At 32.3% G+C, this 22739-nt stretch overlaps 8 protein-coding genes across 8 annotated transcripts; 5 read left to right on the top strand and 3 right to left on the bottom strand.

Annotated features, from left to right (window-relative positions):
• Positions 1 to 34: 34 nt before the first annotated feature.
• On the top strand, positions 35 to 3451 carry T551_02541 (uncharacterized protein; the record flags this gene model as incomplete). The annotated part of the gene is made up of 16 exons (XM_018374804.1): positions 35 to 76; positions 408 to 473; positions 519 to 577; positions 622 to 640; positions 688 to 753; positions 797 to 899; positions 941 to 957; positions 998 to 1056; positions 1100 to 1164; positions 1212 to 1399; positions 1449 to 1720; positions 1767 to 2076; positions 2121 to 2371; positions 2415 to 3072; positions 3121 to 3234; positions 3278 to 3451. 16 exons carry the CDS (start codon positions 35 to 37, stop codon positions 3449 to 3451), a joined length of 2463 nt encoding a protein of 820 aa, XP_018229026.1.
• A 324-nt stretch (positions 3452 to 3775) lies between these two features.
• On the bottom strand, positions 3776 to 4456 carry T551_02540 (uncharacterized protein; the record flags this gene model as incomplete). Its single annotated transcript, XM_018374803.1, has 1 exon — positions 3776 to 4456. The coding sequence occupies one exon, from the start codon at positions 4454 to 4456 to the stop codon at positions 3776 to 3778; it is 681 nt and encodes a 226-aa protein (XP_018229025.1).
• An 812-nt stretch (positions 4457 to 5268) lies between these two features.
• T551_02539 (uncharacterized protein) lies at positions 5269 to 8655 on the bottom strand (the record flags this gene model as incomplete). The annotated part of the gene is made up of 9 exons (XM_018374802.1): positions 5269 to 5277; positions 5329 to 5567; positions 5613 to 6216; positions 6259 to 6480; positions 6525 to 6583; positions 6629 to 6736; positions 6780 to 6965; positions 7008 to 7206; positions 7258 to 8655. The coding sequence occupies 9 exons, from the start codon at positions 8653 to 8655 to the stop codon at positions 5269 to 5271; spliced, it is 3024 nt and encodes a 1007-aa protein (XP_018229024.1).
• A 382-nt stretch (positions 8656 to 9037) lies between these two features.
• T551_02538 (uncharacterized protein) lies at positions 9038 to 10650 on the top strand (the record flags this gene model as incomplete). Its single annotated transcript, XM_018374801.1, has 5 exons — positions 9038 to 9098; positions 9143 to 9262; positions 9313 to 9386; positions 9469 to 9654; positions 9700 to 10650. 5 exons carry the CDS (start codon positions 9038 to 9040, stop codon positions 10648 to 10650), a joined length of 1392 nt encoding a protein of 463 aa, XP_018229023.1.
• Positions 10651 to 11103: 453 nt separating this feature from the next.
• Positions 11104 to 12661, top strand: T551_02537 (translation initiation factor eIF5). Its single transcript, XM_018374800.1, has 6 exons — positions 11104 to 11207; positions 11250 to 11256; positions 11301 to 11362; positions 11407 to 11488; positions 11537 to 11709; positions 11748 to 12661. Exons 1-6 carry the CDS (start codon positions 11202 to 11204, stop codon positions 12597 to 12599), a joined length of 1182 nt encoding a protein of 393 aa, XP_018229022.1. The 5' UTR covers positions 11104 to 11201; the 3' UTR covers positions 12600 to 12661.
• An 87-nt stretch (positions 12662 to 12748) lies between these two features.
• On the bottom strand, positions 12749 to 15975 carry T551_02536 (uncharacterized protein; the record flags this gene model as incomplete). Its single annotated transcript, XM_018374799.1, has 4 exons — positions 12749 to 15150; positions 15191 to 15356; positions 15413 to 15895; positions 15940 to 15975. The coding sequence occupies 4 exons, from the start codon at positions 15973 to 15975 to the stop codon at positions 12749 to 12751; spliced, it is 3087 nt and encodes a 1028-aa protein (XP_018229021.1).
• A 1954-nt stretch (positions 15976 to 17929) lies between these two features.
• Positions 17930 to 19168, top strand: T551_02535 (uncharacterized protein; the record flags this gene model as incomplete). Its single annotated transcript, XM_018374798.1, has 3 exons — positions 17930 to 18467; positions 18554 to 18971; positions 19021 to 19168. The coding sequence occupies 3 exons, from the start codon at positions 17930 to 17932 to the stop codon at positions 19166 to 19168; spliced, it is 1104 nt and encodes a 367-aa protein (XP_018229020.1).
• Positions 19169 to 19974: 806 nt separating this feature from the next.
• Positions 19975 to 22113, top strand: T551_02534 (uncharacterized protein; the record flags this gene model as incomplete). The annotated part of the gene is made up of 3 exons (XM_018374797.1): positions 19975 to 21201; positions 21243 to 21444; positions 21491 to 22113. The coding sequence occupies 3 exons, from the start codon at positions 19975 to 19977 to the stop codon at positions 22111 to 22113; spliced, it is 2052 nt and encodes a 683-aa protein (XP_018229019.1).
• Positions 22114 to 22739: the final 626 nt, after the last annotated feature.

The raw sequence follows: 22739 nt of genomic DNA, 5'->3' as shown, positions 1-22739 counted from the left end.
CTTCAAACCAAAAAATACAGCAACAGAATGATTGATGGAACTTCAATTCATTGAAAAATCTGTAAAAAATATTACAGTAATTTATCCATATTTTTTATTCAAAAAAATCAATTACCCAACAAATAAACTTTTATATGGTCAAACGGTGTGAAAAAAGCAGATCTACCACATTATAAATAAATTCAAAGTAACATAAAAAGACTTAAGTAGAAAGAATTCAAACCGTTAGACACATTTATAAGTTTTTATGCTTTTGAAAAGAAGACAAAAAAGTTTAATCTAAAAAAAAACAAAAAAAAAGGCATAAATTTAGCTAGTACGCGGCAAATTTACAATGGTAAAGTGATGTGCATATTTATAAGACATAACTTGAATATAAGAAGCAATTTCTGATTGTGGAAATATAGGTCCTTCAAAAACGCAAAATTATCAAGTATGTTTCGATTCCTGAGGGAGTTCAGGAAGATCAACAGGTTGTATAATAGTCATCATTCTTTATTAATCTTAACAAAAAGAAGGTATGGTATATTCCAATTACCCAGGAGGTTTTTACAGAATATGACGACTATCTTTCAAGGTATTGTTAAATTGCCATTCTTATTTGAATAACATTTTCAATAGAATGGACTTTTACAATGAAGTAATATTTGTATACTTGTATATAAAGAAACTTATATCTTATATAAGAAAATATTTATGTGTGAAATAACGGGGCATACAAATATGACATATTTTCAAGCATACCAATCTGAGGTTTGATACAATTATATTATTTTCTATCAATTCATATCTTTAGCTTGTGCATTCACAGGATGTTGAAAAAACTTTCCCAGAATCACTCAAAGAACCAGTACTAAGAAAAATACAACTTTCATTAACTACAAGAATAGATTATTTAGGTAGGATTCATACACCAATTATTATTACTAACATTTAATAGTGGATGAGATATATGATGTTAGTAATTACACGTTTAATTCATATCTAACGTAAAAAGCAATTTAAGAAAGATTATTATCCTGGCGAGTCCTTAATATGCACTATTGCTGGTGAAAAGTAAAACAATAAAAAGTGTTAAATATTTATTCTAATGTTTAAGATGGGAAGTACAGGTTAGAGAAAAAACAAAATTTAATGAAATCATATCACCCAATGGAGTATTTCGTAAAAAATTGAAATGCTGTTATTTATATATTTAACCTTCATTTTAGGTCCAGCACATACCAAATATCTTGTAGAAATGCCGGAAAAATATAAAAAGGAAGATTCAAAGGAAGAAGTTGTCGATGAAAAGATCTTAAATAGAGAACGAGGGTCTTTTACAAAAGCAATCCTGCGCGCTTTTATAAAGAATGTTGTCAAAAAAGAATCATGGACAGGTGCACCATGGATCATTAAAGTGACTTAAATATTTGAAGATATTTCTGTTTCAACTAAGAGAATATTAGGAAGAATATGCAAAAAAATTTAAAATCGAAACAATATCTCCAAAACTTAGGAAAGAAGAAATTGAAAGACAATTACATAAAAAGAAAATGGAGATAGAAGGAATGTCAGGAAAACACAATAAAAACTATCCATTAAAATATCCGATTGAAGACTTAGACCTTGCGCCTACATTAAATGTTCCTCATAGACCTGGACTTATATTTGAAACATTAGTTAGTAAAAATTCAATATCTGCATTATTAGAAACATGGACATTTTTAAACGTTTTTTGGTAATATTAATGTTTTTTTTTTTTAAATTTATCTAATAATAATCAGCGAACCTTTAATTTTAGACTCATTTACATTAGATGATTATATTGATTCCCTACATTATACCCTACTTAATCCTCCTTGCGAACTGATAAATGAAACCCATTGTTCTTTATTAAAATCTTTAGTAAGTGAACGTTCTTCTGCGTGTCTTTCATCTTGCATGTCTCCTTCAAAAAAGGATATTTTTAATAGAATAAATGTTATAAACAATACTTATATAGGTAGTTTTGGAGAAAATTGGAGAGAATTACTCCAAAAAAGAATAATGCAAAATGGAAAATGGGTCATAATAGTAATTGGAATTATGAATGAGGTTTTTTTTCATAAACAAAACGTCAAAGATCTAACAATAAAAAGCTATTAAAAAATAGTTTATATCCAGAAAAATACAACACAATTCTTAAAGAATTTAATGTTCCTGATATAAAAGAATCATACTACACAATATACTATAATCTCAACTGTGACAATAAACTTAGGATTTTAGAAATCTTAATCGAACTATGTTATAATACACCAATGACACGAAATTATATTGAAGAATGTGCAGAATCTATAATACAAGCAAAAAAAGATAAACAGGAATTAGTTAAAACAAGGAAACAATAGTAAAGCAAATAACTTTATTTAACTTAAAGCTTATTTATATAGTTTGGAAAAAATACGAGAAATTAGAGAAGAGATGCGGAAACTTTTTCCAGGTGGCATTCCACGTTCAGAACAATCATCACCATTAGAAGAACAAATAGATGAAGAAATTGAAGAAGAAGAAGAAGAAATGAATGATAACTTCCAAGGAGATGACCAATCTATTGCATATACAGAAGATAGTATAGCAACGACAATTAAAACAAGATCAAGATCAGGAGCAAACAAACGCCGAAAAACTTTTGAAGAACCTAAAACAAAACCACAGCCACTTGATCCTAAATCCTTAAAACAACATGAAAAATTGTCCCAAGAAATAAAAAAAATAAAACGACAAATTCAAAAAGTAGAAGAAGATATGCTTATTAGTGATATGAATATTCGTGAAGCAGATGCTCAACGTGTTAGAGTACTTGGATATGATAGATTTTGGAATAAATATTGGTGGTTAGAAAATAATGGAATGCCATATTATGGCATGCCTGATTCAAGTACTAGTTATGCAGGATATGCTACTGGTAGAATTTGGATTCAAGGCCCTAGTCCAGATATAATTGAGAAATTCAGACAAGATAAAGTTTTAGAACGAAAACAAATTGAAGAAGGAGAAACACCTTTAGCATCATTTAACGATTGGGGTTATATAGATACACCGAAAAAAGTATACTATTCATGTAATTTATTTTATTGATTTTAATATGTTTTATAGATAGAAGAACTATTAAATTGGCTTAATCCAAAAGGAATCAGAGAATTTAAACTTAAAAATGTCATTCGAGCACGTATTAATTTTATCTATCAAGCAATGGATGCGCGTCAAAAAGTACAAATATCATATTTTATATATATAATGCTTATAGCAATAGTATCTTTCTGGCGAGCTTACTGAAGCAAAACGATCAACCAGAGCTACATTAGGTGTAGATTTTGAGCGAGAGAGATTTTTAAACTGGATTAATTCAAAAGCAATTGAACAATTTGGGTGTGGTCATTCACATCTCCAAGTAAAAAAAGACCGTATTCCAGCTAAAAGAAAATAAAAACTTTAAAACCTCATACATATAAAAATACCACAATTTCAAAAATATATTACCATTAACATCTTTATATTAGTATCTGCATATTAAAGCATTATTTTAAAAAAAATTTCAGCATAAGACTATACACAGCCTTTTTTTAAAATTCCTAACTGAAAACATTTATGAAACTTCAACCCGTCATAATTAAAAATAGAGAATCTTAAAAAACATATAAATCAAATAATTTAAGTTTATTATTAAATAAATCATATAAAAACATAAGTTCTAAACCATATATAATTAAAAAACTAAAAGAAAAACAATTCAGTCCTCATAAAAGCCATGTTAACAAGGTGAATTTGCAAAATAAAACAGCTTCCGAATACCCGTCCCAGGCCCATCTGTATTATAAATTGATCCGGCCAATTTTGTTGGGTATGTTAACTCAGTCCGATGTGTACCCAACTTGTTTTCCATATCTTGAGTTTTTATAGTTGAAATAACAGGCGTAACTAACTCAACAGACCGTATAGATAAAGACGAAAACGAGTCCGTATGGTAAATAGGAGAAGAAGACCTATTACCGTTTGACTTATGACTTGTTAATGAAACAGGAGTAGTTAATGAAGTAAATTTGCATGGAAATTCACATTCATTTGTATCCTCAGACTCACAAACAGAAAAAGCACGTTTTACAAAGGAACTGCTTGGAGAAAACATAGATCTATGAAGCAAATTAGATGGATAGAAGTGTATAACAGTCGTATACGATGAAGTTTTGTAAACAGTGGATAAAAATGAAGAGTTTTTAGATGAAACAGAAAAATCACGAGAATCACTTTGTGCATCTTTCATCCTACACTCATTTGAACAGTAAAGCAAAGAACTATACGGATTTTTGATTTGACGGTCGCAAACTGTACTATATTTATATTTCCCATCAGATATACTCCAAAATATAGTATTTTTTAGCAAAAAAACAACATACCAATATTGTAGAAAAAAGGAATCCATATATGACCCCATAAAACCACAGAAAATACTATTTTATTCGATTTTTTAAATGATTTTTAAAAAACTATTGATTTCTATTTTTAAGCTGTTCTCAGTCAAAAAAAAACAATTCAAGAAAACTTTTTAGCATCTTAGAAATCCTAAGACTTTTCATCTTCCAAAGGAAAAATTAAAACGTATTTATTATAAAAACAATATCATTTTTCAAATTTTAAATTTTTATCAAATCTTGTCCATTAACATCGGATAAATAAAAGAAGATTCGTAGAACTGTCATAAAATTTCAACGTAAAGTCATAAATAACTAAATATAAATAAAATTTTGGCAAAAAGCTATTAGGAAGCTTTCATAAATATATTAGAATAACTAGTCTACAATATGTATTTTTAAAGTGAAATATTTATTAAAAGTTTAAATAAAAAATAAACCTAATTTTTAAGAAAAACAAAAATTCTTTTATAAACAATTAATACTTGAAAATAAATTAATCTTAATTATCTAAAGTAAAATTCCCATTTCCAAATCTCATTTTAAATAACCATTTTTAAGTACTTTAAAGAATATATTTATTCTTAAAAAGATCCTTTTTTATAATAAATACCAAAATCGTTTATCAATACAAATTTATATATTCACCTAAAAGATCTTTTTAGCTTTGAAGGAAAAAGAACCGAATAATTACAAGATTATTAGTAAAAATTATAAAAACATAACACATAAGATCTTCGAAGTTTACGAAATGCCTCATCCGAATCCTTTTCACAAATATATCTATCCATCCATACATATATATATAATACCACTATTATTACTACTATCATAGTCATATTACCTTAATGTATAGTTAATGTATATTATTAAATAACTGAAAATTTAAACATACCTGATTCCTATGAGGACTAACATTAAAAGGATATAATGGCAATGAACATGGATATCCATTTGGTATATATTGCTGATTAAAAAGAGAATTAATATAAGGAAAAGAATGATGAGGAATTTCAGACTGTTGTTGAATAAAAGGAACATCATAGTGCTGCAAACCCATTTTCTGCTGAGAAATAGGATAACACTGTAATGGATAAAGATTATTATTAACTGCGTTTAAATTTTTATAATAATCTAAACATTTTTTTAAAAAAATCATTAAATAAAAAAACATCATACCTGCTGGGAAAGGATGTGAAAATAACGGTACAGGCTCTTGAACTTCATTATTCTTACATTCTATATATGGCAATGAATAATCCCTACTTTTATCTGTTTTCATATGACTTGCTTTTAAAAAATCCATATTTGATACTAAACCTAAAGGACTATGGTTTAATCCAATTTCGTCCATAAGAGATTTATACTGCTGTCCTGGAACTACTTTTAGCTGTAAGAAAGCCTGCTTCAAAGCAATTAAAATTTTTTGCCGAAGCTCATCTTCTAAATATGCCATTGTAAAAATTTTAAAAATAGTATTTACACCATAATTTTCTTCAGACAAAACCTCATTCAATATTTGCCCATTGTAAGAGAAAAAAAGAGCATTTAAAAGAATCTTCCGAGCATCAGAATCAGTTTTCTGACTAACGATTCTCAAAATTATAGAAGACGCTAATTTATGTGTACATAAATAAACAATATAATGAACGAATTGCATCGCTAGCATTCTGTATTTGCTTGGGAAAGCAGGTGAATCTAATAACCATGTAAGCAAAATTATACCATTAGGATTTGTTGCTAGGCGATGACTCTCTAATGTTATAACAACAGCAAGATAACGCTAACAATTAGACATTCAATAATTAAATCCATCAAACCATACCTGTTGTTCTTTTGTAACATGATTACTTTCTAAACAAGCTCTCATTGCTCTTGCTCCAAAACGGCCTTGAGAAATCTCCCAGCATCGTTCAGCCATGATCTCAATAATGAAATTGTTCATGGGTGCTTCAAATTTCAAACAACATTGTACCACATAATTCCCAAACTGATCTAGAAATAACAGAGGTATATAAGGAGAGAGATGCTCAATAATATCATTAATCTATCATTATTAACTCACATACTCACAAATCAAATGACATATACCTGAGTTTCTGTTTTTGCTAAATCAATTATTTTTTGTGCAGCCCATGTTCCATTTTTATCTTAAATAAATAAATAAATCAAGTATAAAAAATCAAACAACTTACGAATGCCTATTCCTGACAAATGTGGAGCAATCTCTTTCAAAAGTTTTTCTTTCATTTTTTCAGAACAATGTTCAAACAACTTTTGAACTATGGTATTACCAATATAATCTGCAAAAAATAAGATAAACAGAAAAAAAACAAACCATCTAACCGCTTGAAAGTTCAGAAACCTCATCAATCATATCATAAGCTATTTCATCGATTTCTTTCTGCGTATATCCTCCAGTTTCAAACTTTTTTCTAATTTCTTTTAACTTTGTACTATAAAACTGCCTATTAAGCGACAATTCTGGAATAGGCGGAATCTCACTAGCATAATTTCTAGCTTTTCCTGCATCTAATTCCATATTAATATTAAACAAATAATATAAACAAATACTTTGAATATTTTTCCATATCTTATTTGCTTCTTTTTGTGTAGCAGAATAATTTAAAGCTATTTCTAATACAGCAGATTTCAAATCTTTAAAATCCGTTAACGATTCAGACAAAAACGGATGATTTGATTTAGATTCAGTTGATTTAGTTGCAAAAGGAAAAGTATTGAATAAATACATATTCATCGGATTTTTTTGAGTCTAAATATAAATATTACATATATATATATATATATATATAGAACTACATACCTTTATATATTCTACTCTTATAGGGTCATTTCCAGGAAACAACTCTTTGCCGTCAAGTGATGCTTTTGCTTGTATAGCACTTTCTAATCTAGTATAATTCACAAAACCATATTTTTTATCAGCTAGTATCCATATACTTTCAGCTACACCAAATTGAGAAAAAAGTGTCGTTAAAGATGAATTAGAAGCAGTTAAAGGTAAATTAATTATCCAAAGAGACCGTGTTGGCTGAGACATAACATCACCATATTCCAATTTATCTAAATTGGGACTGTCCTGAGAAGCCAATGCAATGTTACTTAAAGAACTATTCTCCGAAGTATGTGATTCAGCAGTATAAGGTTGAGGAGATATAATTTTATTATCCATGTAATTTAAAGAAAAATTAATAACACCAGTTGTTCTTGCCCTTGGACGTAATGACAAGCTAGAAGAATTCTGATATAACATATCAAAAGAGTCAGAATAATCCATATCTTTGATATCTACATCACCCTTATTCATATCTGCAGAAGAATTATAACTTTTTTCATATTCATCTTTAGCAGAAACAGAATAAGATCGAATTCTATTCAAATCTTTCTTAAAAGAATTAATACCAGAGATATATATCTTATTATTTTGCTCTTCGGAAACAGAATTGCAAGAAACAGGTGACTCCGATAATCTTAAAGACACAGAAGCATCCACTAAACCCAAATAATCGAGAGTTTTAATTGGAGCCTGCTCTTCGTCTTTAGAAGAAAGAGAAAGTACAGGAGGCAATATGTTTTGAGAATTCAAATATTGTGTCCAATGTGATGAAAATATAGACGGACCAAACGCAGATACGTACATATTTCGATCATATAGAGTTAAAGACCCTGATCTAAAACGAGAAGTAGCTATAGACGAGATTCCAGATATAGCAGACGGATTAACATTCACTTTTAAGCTATGCTCTTCTAAAGAACCATTTGCATCCACAGAAGAACCTGGATAAGATAACTCATTACAGACAGACAATCCAGAAGGCATTGTCTCTGCTCTTTCTCTTTTATATCCAAATGATTGATCGGAAGAGTGAGCAGTTTGAGAAATATCTTTTTCTTCAGATGCTAATGTAGCAGAAGACTTTGAACCACAGGATATTTCATCCTTATTCTCACTAGAAGAATCTTTAGAAAGCTTATCCGCAACATTAGAAAGCGACATTGACCACATAGGCACTATATTCTTTTCTTGTGTTCCAAAAACTCTACTAACATCATTAATAGAATCACCACAATATATAGAAAATATAAGAAACCTTTTGTTATAAAAAGACGAATCAAAAGGTACTGAATGTATTCCTCCAGAGTAATTTGGCTTTTGCGTATTAATATCAGCTGATGTTGCTTTTGTTGAATTTGTTTCCATTTAAAATAAAAAAATCTGATCAAAATCAAATAATATATATATTTTTCTGCAGAATATTCTTTCAAAAGTGAAAAGATCTAAAAGATCTTTCTAAATAAAGCACAAAAATAATAAATCAATTTATCACTCTAAATAACATAAGTATTGTCAAAAACCCATTTTACTAAAACTTACATCTTTCAATTTTTCTTGAAAAACTCAACTATTTAATGCAAAAATAAAGCTGTATAAATAAAATATATATATATAAATAATATAAATATATTTTCAGAACTCAAATCCTCTTATTTTTCAATATTTGCAAATTATCTTCGGTTTCTCAACGTACAGAAAAAAATATAGAAATTAACATTGGAAAAAAGATCAGAAAAAAGAGGAAAAAATGAAGGAATTGGACGAAGAAACAGATGAATCAATGGAATCAGTAGAAGGACTTGTTAAGGGTACCTTTTTCTGCGTTTTTATTCGGTAGAAATAAATGTTTTAGGAAGAGAAAAAAGAATAACAGCGGGAAACCGACTTCAAGCACTGCTGAACCAGGAGTTTGAAGCAGAAGGGATATTTGACGTAGGAGATGATTGTGATGGTGATTTTGACAGTGATCAGCGTAAAATTTTGCCTTTTTTCTAAGTTTTTTTTAGCTAATTTAGACTCTAGATCCATTACAAGATATTGAAATATCAGAATCAGATGATGAGGATAATACATCTTCAGAAGGACATGAGGAGCATGTGATTGAAAAAGAGGAAAAAAAGGCATGCTTATACAGCATTTGTTAACCAAAATCCTCCATAACTAACTTTTCAAATAAAGATAAAAAAAAAACCTCCAGAAGCCTTTTATAAACATCGTATACCAAAAGAACCACGTATAAAGAAGTCTAAGCCTAAAACATTCACTATTGTTCATCCAGACTCTGTTCGTCATAGTTCTCGTGCATATGCTATTGAGAACAAAAATATTATTGATCAAAGACTAAAAGAAGCACAAAAAAAAAAGGTATATTTAATGCTAGATGATACATTTTATATTAATAATAAACAGGAAAGACATAGTCCTTTTATTAAAATTAAAGAAAGGCCAATGACTCAGGAGGAACGTATTGCAGAAGCTAAGATTACAGAAGAAAAAAATAAAACATTGCTTCAAAGACTGATTAGGATGGAAGAAGAGAAAAAAGAAAATATAAGGAATTTATTAAAAACTAATAAAACAATGACAGGACCGTTTATTCGGTTCTGGTCAAGAGGTACTGAACAAGGTTTGGACGGAAAATGGATTTTCCTTGAACCGAAAAACACAAGTGTAAAAGAGGAACGCGTATACGGAATTAAACTATCTGAAAAGGATGCTAAAAATACACCAGAAAGCATGAATGATCCAAAAAATTCTTTATTAGACACTTCAAAAGAATTTATAAAAAATTTGCAAGACACAACAAAAAATTCACCACATAGTTCTCAGGAAGAACAAGAGACACTTAACGAAGAAAGAAAAATGACAGAAACAGCACTTGAAGAACCAACTAGTGACATGTTTACATGTTTTCATACTGACGATAAACAGTCGGATGAGTTTACGGATAAAAAACTTAATGAAGCAAACAAAATACCATTTCAAGGACCATCTATGTTTTCAGCACGAAACTACATTATACTTGAAGGTTTTTCTGAACCTTTTGGTGTGAATGAACAAAAAAACGTTCTTTTTTCATGCGTTGATCCACCAGCCGGTATGTCTCAATATCGGTTTATATATCTAACATTCAAAGAACAAAAAAAACATCTTTGTTTCATAACAGGGAATATTGCAAAATACAAAGACCCTGTTTCTGGGCTCTATTATAGCAATCTATCGGCATACAAAATAATCCATCAAATTATTCACGGAGACATTTCATGGAGTCGCCTTGCAGGCACATTTGTTGGTGTATTAAAACCTGCACATGGTGTGCCGCTAGATTTTTATGACACAGCACTCTCTTCGGACAAATAAAATGTCAAAAGCCATGTTTTTATCCAAAAATATTTATATACATAAGACATCTCAGCATCTAGATATACTATATTTTTCGTAACATTTTTCGAATACAAGCCAATAAACTAAAAATATCATTTTATCTATTATAAATACAAAAATATTCATATTCTCTGTTTTTCTGTGAAATTACATTGTTTTTCTTTATATTACTTTTTTTTTACGTTAAATACTTTTTATGGCTCCGTCTTTCCCGACGGCTGAAACATTAACGACAATCAAAAAAAAGCCATATTATGGGCACAAGTTTTTAGTGTCTAAGCAAGAAAGATTACAGGAAAAAGATAAAAACACATATTTAAAAGGGTTTTTTAAGGCTTTAAAAGCTTTTCATGTTTTTTTCTTTCTAAAAAAGCCCTAAAAATATTTTTTTTCACCATTTTATTTTGCAATTTGCTTGGAAATTTTAGCCTTTTTCTGGACGTATGAATACTATTTCCACGTTCTTTATATAAAACTGCATTGATTTATGTGTGATAATTATTTTTGAGGCACTTTTTTATCCAAAAATGACGGTAAGTTCAGCACAAAATATATTTATATTGATTTATTCCTAGACCATCAGTATGATTGTTTAAAGCCTTATATCAGTGCTCACATGCGTTTAGATATACGCAGAGATGTTAATGATTCCTTTTACCGTTACAAAATGCCGCGTCTCCAGTCTAAGGCATGTTTATATGGTTTTATTTATTTGCATTTAATTTTCTACAGATTGAAGGCAGAGGAAATGGTATTAAGACAGTAATCCCGAATATGTCAGAGATTGCACGAGCTCTTAGCCGCTCACCACTATGTATTTTCCTTTTTTTTGAATTTCACTTAGGACTAATACATATTCTAGACGTAACAAAGTTTTTTGGCTTTGAACTGGGAGCACAGACTACAACAAACACTGATGCAGACAGATACATAGTAAATGGTGCTCATGATGCGGAGAAATTACAGGATTTGCTTGATGTTTTTATTCAAAGATATGTGCTTTGCAAATCTTGCAAAAATCCAGAAACAGATATTGTATGTTACATGCTTTAATACATTTAACTAATTAGCAGATTATCCTAAAGAACGACAAAATCGTCAGAGACTGTAAAGCATGTGGACAACGAAGTGATGTTCCACACAATGCCAAGCTTGCTGGTGTTATTTTAAAAAATCCACCAAAAAACAGCAAGACTAAAAAAAGCAAAGCCAAAACTACTGCATCACCTGAACAAATAAGCATAGAGAAAGAAACAGAATCAAACGACGAATTTATGTCTGCTATAGCTGTTCCAGAACAACCTTTTCATGAAGGACATAAGATCAATGATGATGACGATGATGACTGGACCATGGACACTAGTGAAGCTGCAATAAAAGCACGTATCAATGAACTGGAAGGAAGCATCAAAACGAGTCTCGTTCTTTATGACGAAGAAGATGAAGACGAGCAGGATGAAAACAATCCTTATAACCAATTCGGATCATGGGTCCTAGAGAACTTGTCTGCATCAAATATCGAAATATACAAAAAAGCACAAGGGTTAAAGATCGAAAGCAAACACAAAACAGTTGCCGTTCTTGCTCAAACTGTATTTGACGAAAATATTCTCTCTCAAATTGAAAATAGAGCATCACTTTTTCGGAAGATGATCAAAGATAATGAGAAGCATGAAAAATCGCTTCTTGGGGGAACAGAACGGCTAATCGATGGGAATCAAGCAAAACTTCTTCCACTTGTTCCAAAGATTCTTATGCAATATTATCAAAATGATATTCTTTCTGAGGAAGTAGTTGTAAAATGGGCCAACAAAACTAGCAGACGTTACGTTGATAAAGATGTGGATAAAAAGATCAAAAAAGCAGCCGAACCTTTCCTTAAATGGCTAGAAGAAGCAGATGACAATGATTCGGGATCGGAATAGCGTATCTGTATTCTTGTATTATTTAGTGCTTTGATTTCTACTTTTTGTTATTAAAAAATGCTAATTTATTTTTAATTCATCCTCTTAATAAACCCTTTGTTCCGTTTATTTCCAAATACTTAATCTTGAAGTTTAAAACGTTTAGTGGTTCATAAAACAACGTCTGAAAATATAAGACCATCTTCTGATAAAGGTTTAACATCTTTAAAATCCAAAAAAGGAAGCATTGATAACCAAAGCTTGTCAGAGTAAATTTTTTCGAGTGTCTTCATTAGTGTTTCTGCTTCTAGTGTCCTATCTGACTTTCTAAAAAAAAATATCACTGATTCAATCATTTTATCAATAGTTTTATCTGGTAATTTAACATTTTCAACAGCGGCATTGAGTGCCAAAAAGATTTTATTTTGAATCTTTATTGATCTTGAAAATTTATCCGTAAGTACATAATTGCTTCGCTGAAGACTTGTACTTAAAAGATCACATAAATTCTTGATCCCATGTTTCGAAAGTCTTGAGGTCATAAAATCTTTAGCATAAACACAGAGTAATGCAATAACATCTAAAGCAGATAAAATAACTGATGTCATCTCATCTAAATTCAACTGAGCAATAACAAGAGGCCAAATATCATTAACGAAGGGTAAAAAACTTTTTTCATCCAATGACAAAAAAGGTATTGAAGTAGAAAGCATTTTTAATAATCCATTTCGAATATTTGATGACTGATGATTAAGAAACACTTGTGATTTATTGGAAATTTTCTGAATAATTTTAAGTGTCACTTTATTAATATTATTTGATAATTTTTCTAAAGAATGACTAGACGACTTAGATACAGCTTCAATCCCATCCACCGTATTTTTATGATACAAAGAATGTATTTTATCAACAATGTGAATAACCTCTAAACATGGACCTGTATTATGAATATCATCCTCTTTAACCACATTAGAAATACTAGGCTTTATAGAATTGCTATTAACTTGAATCACTTCATTTAAAAATGAAAAAAATACTGAAACAAGTTTAGAATAACCATGATAATTGTCCAATACAACAAAGACAGAATCCACAATATCCTCTAAATAAGGGACAATACTAGAACCTATTAAGCGCAAAAGAATAACCAGTATAGATGGACCAGTGGGCATAACATCAAATGTATTTAATTTTAAATTAATTGCATTGATTAAATAATCAACATTCCCTATCAGCAAATCTTGAACCGAATTATATTCACAATACATGGCCAAATTATTCAAACATATACGTGCATGTTTAGTTATATTTTCATAAGGACTCCCTAATAAATAAACTATCGGATATAAGCAATCGACAAACTCAGTTCTGAACCCTTTTCCAAGCTTTTTTGCAACCAAAGATACAATTTCTAAATCCAAACATATTCGAATAACTTTACTTTGAGATATATTACAATCAATAGGATCATCATATAAAGAAGACGAAAAGTCTGATATGTAATTCGATGAATCAGTATATATATCCATACATATATCCTCCATATTAACTTTTAAATCTTGATTATCATTATATTGTATGTAAGAATCATAATGCTCCATTACATCCCGCAAACTGCACAAAAAAACCCATTTTAAAACATTTGCACGAGACTCACACAGAGATGCCTTTATTTTGTAAAGAAGATAATTCAAAAACTCAACAGACGAATATTTTCCAAAAAGCGTAAATATTTTCTCTAATGCCAAAAATGTCAAATTACTTTCTATATTTACAAAATGAAATACTGGGAATGTTTGCCCAGACAGTCCATCATTATCAAATGGGTCTTGAGCATAAAGATGCGACACTGGCTGAATAAGATCTGTATTCCTCGATACTTTGGTATTTGCAGCAAAACAAAGAGAATCAGAGATTCCATGAATAAGAAAGTCGGAAATAAAGCTGATCTCTAATCGCTCTTTCAACAACAAAGACACAATATGCATAACCGCAACCAAATGCCGCCGTTTAGCATCCTCATCAGGTAACAAGCATACTTCCGGCCACGTGTCAAGATGTTCCTTTAGAAGCAGATCAATGAGATTCCAAAACTCCGGCTCATGACTTTGACACACTGCTAGCTCGAAAAAACGACTCACTGACACATCCTGCACTGCTGCTTCCATATCACCTGCCAAAAACAAAATCGTCAAAAGTGACTGTTTGACACAATTATTGAGTGTTTTAAAGCAAGAACCTGCTACCCTGAAACTAAACTCCAACACCTGTTGTCGAACCCGTTGGTTAAAGTGCGTCTTCAACTTCATAAGAACCGTGCAAACCATATACATGTGTTCACGCGTATTCAACAGCCATTCTGAAGATAAAACCGCCACAGACCCGTCCAAAACCCCTTCTGCAGCCCCCAATGCCTTCACTGGCATCTCTTTTGCCTCTACAGGACTCTGCAATGCAGAAAAAGAGCCTATTTTTCTCACATCTTCTTCCACACCCGCTTTTTCACTCTGATCTCTCCTCTGATCCCCCGACACCCCCTCCTGTGTCCCCTCCGTTGCACCTTTTACACCATCTGCAAAACATACTTCCATCAGCCGCTCACACAGCCCCACTGACTGCTCCACCACCCGGCTGCTCTTCAGCTGCCCCTTTGCCACTCGTTTGCAGACACACGACATAATCCCTGGCAAAAAACGCCTCAGAAACACCTTCTCCCGCACTATCCCAAACAATACCACACACATCACATCCACACACTTGCTCTGTAGCGCTATACTCCTCGTATACTCGTAAATCTCCACCAAAACCGACACACTGTATCCCAACGCCCCCACCAGCACTTCAGACACCCTCTCCCGCCCTCCATCCGCTTCTCCCTTTTTCCCTACGCCTACTGCTTCCTCCCTACGCCGCTGTTCGCTCCAAAAAAGCCTCTCAAGCGCCTCTATTCCCTTTATCCGTATATCCTCCGGCATATCTCGCATTTCCGCGTTTTCTGCCCGCACAAACCCCGTCAAAAGCACACAGAGCTCTTTCACCACCTTCTCTGTAAGTTCTGTTCTCCATCCCGTCTCAATTAACAACCCTGTACACCCCACCAGTCCTGATTTCACTCTGTCACTCAGTTCTCGCTGTTGCCGCCATAAATACCCAAGTGGCATAAAAATATAGTCTGCAATTCCACTTCCAAGCATATTTCCTGCCTTTTGGTGCCGTTCCAGTACCTTTTCCAGCTCTTCCAGCGCCTCCCACACCTTTTTACTGTTAACTTCTGCTCCTGTCCAGACACTGCTCAAACACACACAGATCGGCCTCAGCTACATAGATTATATACTGTATATTCATATTCTGCTGCTAATACCTCTGCAAACGCTGTTCCCCGCTGCTGTCTGTCCATTGTATGCATATCTGTATGCATACACACATATATACACACATACGTCCGTACACTGTTATGCTGTGCACACAACGTACACCATACATTATCATACTATACATACTCTATGGGCATTATGCTCTGCACACACAATAGGTGCATTCTATACACTGTATATGTTGTATATGCCTTATCTATGCATATATACACTATACACTGTGTATGCATACACACTAGTGGCAATACATGATATACGTATATATGTGTAACCCCGTATTACTCCGCAGGACAAATACACGCTAAGTTTGCACAGCGATATGCACACACGACAATGCTAGACAGCACATATACAGCGATATACACGCATAGACGCATACATTGCGCATATATGACGCATACAGTGCGGACGGACCACGCATATATTCTGTATACACACGCATACATTGACCGCTATGCAGATCTATGTATGCTACGCCTCGCTATCACATGCACACCCCATGCTAGTCAACTCTAGCGTGCACGTCCCCCCATCCGTTGTCCGCCACACATCAAATCCGAGAGTGTCGATAGTACAACTGACGATGAACCAATGTCAGAGACTGCTCAGGTGTCTCACAGGGTTGTCTGCGCGAGCTAGTCTTGCTATACAGCCTTGTCCCTTGTAGCACTATTCCTACTGCACCGGCTTATCGGGATACACCGGCTTTGCAGTGCTTATTTCGGGTTGTATGCGGTATATGCAGTATATGCGGCAGGCCGCAAGCATAGCATATACAGTGAATAGTATAACGGTAGAGTGAGGCAGCAATCGAGGGATAGGAGATAAGAAGGGTTAAGAAGCGTTAAGAAAAAGTAAGAAAAAGTCAAGAAAAGTCAAAAAAAGTTAAGAAAAGTTAAGAAAAAGTTAAGAAAAGGTTAAGAAAAGGTTAAAAGGAAGTAAGGAGAGTTAAGAAAGGGTTAAGGAAAAGTCAAGAAAAAATAAAGAGAGCTAAACGAGGGTTAACAGGGAGTTAACAGGGGGTTAAGGGAGAACTAAAAAGCAGTTAAGGAGAGTTAAGGAGGGCTAGAAAGAGACAAAAAGCACAAACAAGGAGAGCGTGGAGCGGACGCAGAGCACAGGAGAGCAGAAGCGTCAATTGGTGCGATTGGAAGTGTTTTGGAGCGATTGGGGGGCGATTGAGGGGCAATTGGGAAGAGTCCAGGTGTCAGATAGTGCCAGTCTAAGTGGGGCGCTTATCTATAGTATCAGAGGGCCAGAGGAGCACCAGAGGGGTATTGGGGTCGTTGGGGGCTTATTGGGGCATATTGAGTGATATCGAGCAGTATCAAGTGATATCGGGTGATATCGAGTGGTATCGAGTGGTATCGGGTGATATTGGACGTTATTTGAGCTGTCGGAAGTACTGTATTTGGGTAGCCGGCAAAATACTGGGTAAGCAGTCGGATATCGAGTGATCAGACGAATATTCCAGAGATTGGCAGTGAAACCAGCCAAAGAACCAATAGAGGCTTCAAAGAGGATAGAAGAGCAGGCAGCAGGTAGCTACGGGTGTTTGACGGGCATTTAGCAAGTATTCTGGTAGATACTTGGTAGATATTCAAGCAAAAAGCAAAAGGACTTAGTGGAAGCGCAGGAAAAAGCGCTGTAGTGCTTAAGAGGGCATCGCTAGGAGTTTTGATACAAATTTGGGCAGCCTAATAGGCGTTTGATAGGCGTTTAAACGGGAATTGAATAAACGTTTAGACGTGCTTTTGGATAGACGGCTAAAAAGCGTTTGAGAAAGATCTTGGGAAAGCGTTTGGTAGGTATTTGGGCAGGCCCTGAAGAAGAGGTTGCCAGAAGATAGTAAAATCATCGGTTCTTGGGTTAGGCGAGAATTATAGAAGTGTCAATTGGGGTGTAAAAACAAACAGGAGCGATTAGACAGGAGATTTCAGTATCTTTTAGTATTGAGAAGAATTAAAATTATAGAAGATGCAAGAAATGCCATTATCACCAATCTCACCAGTGTCATCGGAGTCACCGGTGCAGACTGTGTCAGGAAACACGGAACGACGGGGAATAAGGAAGCAGCTGCAAAGAATAGATGAATCAGAGCCGGGGGTTGTGTTTAACTTCTGCTTTTTTTGGCCACGGAAAGGCTGTTCCAGGCAGCCACTATCTCCATCGAGTTCAGAAAGAAGTTCAGAACACAGTTTGGAGCAAAGTCTAGAGCAGGGTTCGGAGAAGAATATGAAGCAAAGTGAAGAACGTATGAGCGAACAAAATATGCCACATCGTTTTGGACGCAAGACAGGACCAATTGGATCAGTTCGTGCGAATGAATATGTATCATGTAATATTAGCTCATTTCCTGTACTGCTGGGGCAAATTATTAACGATGAGCGGCAGCGACGGTCATCGTATGATATATTTGCAATAAATCAAGAAGCAAAAAAGACTTCAGGAGCAATTATTTTAGCGAGTAAGCGACTCCAATGTATCGTTAAGGATAATGAGAGCGAGAAACGATGTATGCGATACCAGTTCGTTTTTTGCATTTGTCTTTCATTTTCTTTTATTTTTTTATACAATAACTGATGGGTAATCCGGTTTTAGTGAATTCGGGTGAAAATGAATCAATTCATGGACGGCTTAAATCCGCGTTTGTGTGTAATGCTTCTCAGAGCGTTTCGTCTGCATATCCAGATACAGATCTGGAGTTTTGGAGAAACAATCTACAAAAACAAATGCGTTTACGACATCGAAATTCATATCGAGTATTAAAGACGTCCGCTAAGCAGATTCCCAAACAGGTTTCGACTACAGTGCCCAAACTTCGGTCGAGATCAGGCACTTCTAAAACTTTTCTAAATAAAACTCAGAATATGATACAAACATCTCCCTCATCCAATACGAACGAACACGTGTCTACTCCCGAAAGACGCTGTGTATCCTGTGGATGCTCCAGCACTCCTTGCTGGAGACCTAGCTGGTATGGGAATGCAGGGTTGCTTTGTAATAGTTGTGGGCTAAGGTTAGTCACCATTTGATTTTCATTATGATATTTAATTATTGCTTATTAGATACAAGAAAATTGGTGTACGCTGTCTAAATAAAAATTGTCGTCATATTCCCCTTCGTTCAGAGTTCAGGGAAATGAAAAGCAAGGTAACTGGCAATGCCACAATCGATTGCATCAAATGTGGCAGCGAGGTCAAGATCCGAGGCTAAAAATACAACACATGTTTGAGTTAGGGCTATTAAAGTCTATATAACTTTATTTGATGCCATGTATATGTTTTGTTTTTTTGTTTAATCATTATTTTCTTTATTTTTTCTAATCTTATATATTACAAATTTCATCTTATCGCCAATCCTCCTAAATCATATTTTTTCTGTTGTAAATCATGTTTTCATATAAATATTCACTTTCCTTGATCTAAACACTATCTTTTCTGTATTTTATTATACATTATGCTTGTCCCTGGAAACTCTTCTCCGTTAATCGTAGCGTCAAAAGTATAAAAGGAGCTTCGTCCCCCAAACGATACCAGAAATACCTTAGTCTTACTATGAACTAGACTAGGATGAATAGATAAGTAAAAATAAGGGATTTGTAAGAAAAATATGTATTTAATTGAAAAAAAAAACATATTTAAAAATGAAAAAACAAAACTTTGTTTTTTTTTTCCGTCAAAAAAGGGCATTTTTCAAGAGTTTTTCAAGCATTGATATATAGAAACAACTAATTTCAAGAAAAATAGAAGAATAACGTATATTTAATATTAATTTCATAAAAACATGGATGACCTTGTCATAATTAACTGGCTGTTTTATGTCTATAAATATTCCGGGGTTATAAAGAAAGTAAAAGATAATATTGAGTAGCAATAAAGTAGAGGATAGAAAGGAAAAATAAGCACCTTTTGATACTAAGGAATAATATTTTAAACTGTCTTGATTAAATTAGTTAAAAGTGGTTCTTGCACGTCTTGAATACTTTAAATGATATTGTCAATCTTTATCATTTTTTAAAAATGGATGCAGCACATTCTCAGCCTTCAGGCCAACATCAGAAATATTCGGATGTAGAGCATAAAGATATGACAGCGATTTTTATGATGGAAGGGCCTTGTCCATATGAAGTTTCAGGGTCTCTGGATGTATCTTCAATAAGGAACAAAATCAATGGACATTCAGTGACTCTTTTATCACGGTTTCCTATGTATATCTCGAAAGAGGATAATACTAATATGTTTTGGAAAAATTTATCATCAGAACAAATGTTTAATTATTATGAAGTCAGTGCATTGTCTTCTGTTTCTTTAGGTAAACGAGGTAACGATTATACGTGTGAAATTTCTTGTGGCATTCTTTGTCCAAATCATAAGAAATTTTGTCGAGATTCCACAATTTTTTCATTAGAGTTCTCAAAAGTTGTTTCAAATCTATTCATTCAATCCCATTTGAATCATTTTCGCATTTCTAAACGGTACAATCGCTCACCATCTCAGTTTCTATGGCTTTTGCCGAAATGTACTTCTTTGTATAAATTAAGTTATGATTTTATTCCGAATTCAAATTTCTTTCCATTGACGTTGTATGGTTCACCTACTGTTTATTCTCATAACTTTGTTTTTTCAAAGATGCCTGTATCTTTTTGGATGGTTTCTCCTTCTTTACTTAATACGTGTTTTGCGCCACCTATTACTCAAGCTATTTTACAAGAACTCGAGCTTAGAGAAATCCTTAAAAATATTCAGCTTCGTCATGATATCGTACATGATACAAATCTGCAGTTTCGTCCTAATATGGATGGTGAGCGCGGTAAAAGAAAACAACTTCTTGCAAATAGATATTGGAAAAGTTTAAAGAGAGAAATCGAACAAATACTTATATTTCAAGCAAGAAAGAAAAACAATGTAAACATCAGTCATAAATATCCTCATACTACTAGAGTTTTTATTTTATTCATTGAATTGAGGAATATTTTAATTAATCTTTTACCATCTTCCAATAAAACTTACATTGTTGAAATTTTAGATCCAAACCTTATAATTCAAGAAATTATTCATAACTTATTTGACATTGAAAAATTTATCGAGCATCTTGTTGAGATTTTGAAGCAACATTGTGCACCTATGAGAGATGCATTATTAGATAAAATGGCTAAAAAAGTTAAAATGGGGCTTAGGGTTAATAATGTTTCAAAATTTGTTTCTGGTCTTCGAATGGTATTTGATATACTTGAAATAATGAAGCTGGTACGTATTATATTAAAAATCAAATGTCTCAAATTTCATAGGATATTGCTAATCATCAACTTCGAACACTAAGAGCATATTTTTTGGAAACAGCAGTAGAGTTTGAGCAAAAGTGGTTTATTGATAGAATTAATTGGGGCGATATTGATATTAGCGATGCGTTGTCTTGGTATTGTCATTTTTATCATTTTCATATTAAGTCAGATTTAAAGAGTTTTGATTATCAAAAAGCATTTGTTGATGGTATATATTCTATACTTTTCTGCGATACACTGATTCTATTATTCAGGTGTTATAGCATCTATTACATATATCTCATTATTTGATTTTCCATCAACATTTACATTCGATATACCTCGTCTTATGTCACTTCGTTCTAATATTCGTGATATTGTCTCTTTTCAATTAATTCTTCTTCTTTTTTGGCAATTACTTCGGACTCAAGCCCTAAAACTTTCAAGAAATCATATCGTAGAATTTAAACGGGAGATATGGCTTATCGTAAATGAAGAGCTTGATGATAATAAATGGCTTAACAATATTTCGTCTATTACTACTCGGATTGCTAAATATATTAGTCTTAAAGGAACCTGCTTTCCAAATAATATGTTAGATTCAACAAAAATTACTATTATAGAGAATTGGCTGTCTAAACATCTTTTTCCAATCTCTTCATTATATCGTTTAGTTGAAAGTCGCATTCTTAAATCAATTGGTGATAGAATATTTAAAACATTATGTATTCCAAATCAGAAAAGTTCATTATTTTTTTACAATCATATTCGACGAGAACCATATTGTTTATTCATTGATATGATTCTTGAAAAACTATCAAAAATCATCATATTTCATTGGAAAGTATTTGGAAAATGGTATATTGATTGTATAAAAAGTAAATCTACATTCACATAATTTTGTTAGCTTTTATTTTGCTTAACTTTTAAAATATTAATTTTCAAAAATTTTATTATATTTATGTATAAATACAGCGTATTTCTGTATTTTTTATAAAAGATATAAATGTATATTCAAGTTTGCTTTATGCATCAAAATAATATGGTTTTTATCAGCATTTATTTGTCTATTTGGTCCTATTTTTTATATTAATATTCTGATAAAAATTATAATGAATTATAGAATTGTTATTATTTTGATTGATATATATATTAAATATGATTTTTATATTTTTAAATAAAATATAGATATTTAAATACATAGTAATTGTTCTTAATTAAATTTTAAATAATTTAAATATCTTCAAATAGCAATTCAGTCTTAAGAATTGATTTTATTCAATTATATATAATGCAAATTGCCTAATATTATATAAATTAATCATATACTATAATCGAAAATTATAAATCGTTTAAATATAATTTATATATTTATTCATTAAAAACAAAATATCTACTTCTATTCACATAAACTTAATCCATATTATTGAGAAGTATATATTTTTACTATAAATATATCTTTAACTTATTTTTAGAAATAAATCATTATAACCAATATTGTCGTAAAAGATTCGTTTGTGCAAT

The sequence above is a fragment of the Pneumocystis jirovecii genome, assembly GCF_001477535.1.
Source record: "Pneumocystis jirovecii RU7 chromosome Unknown supercont1.11, whole genome shotgun sequence".
NCBI classification, from domain to species: Eukaryota; Fungi; Ascomycota; class Pneumocystomycetes; order Pneumocystales; family Pneumocystaceae; genus Pneumocystis; species Pneumocystis jirovecii.
This window is presented reverse-complemented; position numbering and strand designations above follow the sequence as displayed.

What these genes read in the sequence shown, in the direction of transcription:
- T551_02537 (XM_018374800.1), top strand. An exon ending in TGCCGCGTCTCCAGTCTAAG is followed by an intron (nt 11,363 to 11,406) that starts GCATGTTTATAT and finishes AATTTTCTACAG; the next exon opens with ATTGAAGGCAGAGGAAATGG. An exon ending in AAAATCCAGAAACAGATATT is followed by an intron (nt 11,710 to 11,747) that starts GTATGTTACATG and finishes ACTAATTAGCAG; the next exon opens with ATTATCCTAAAGAACGACAA.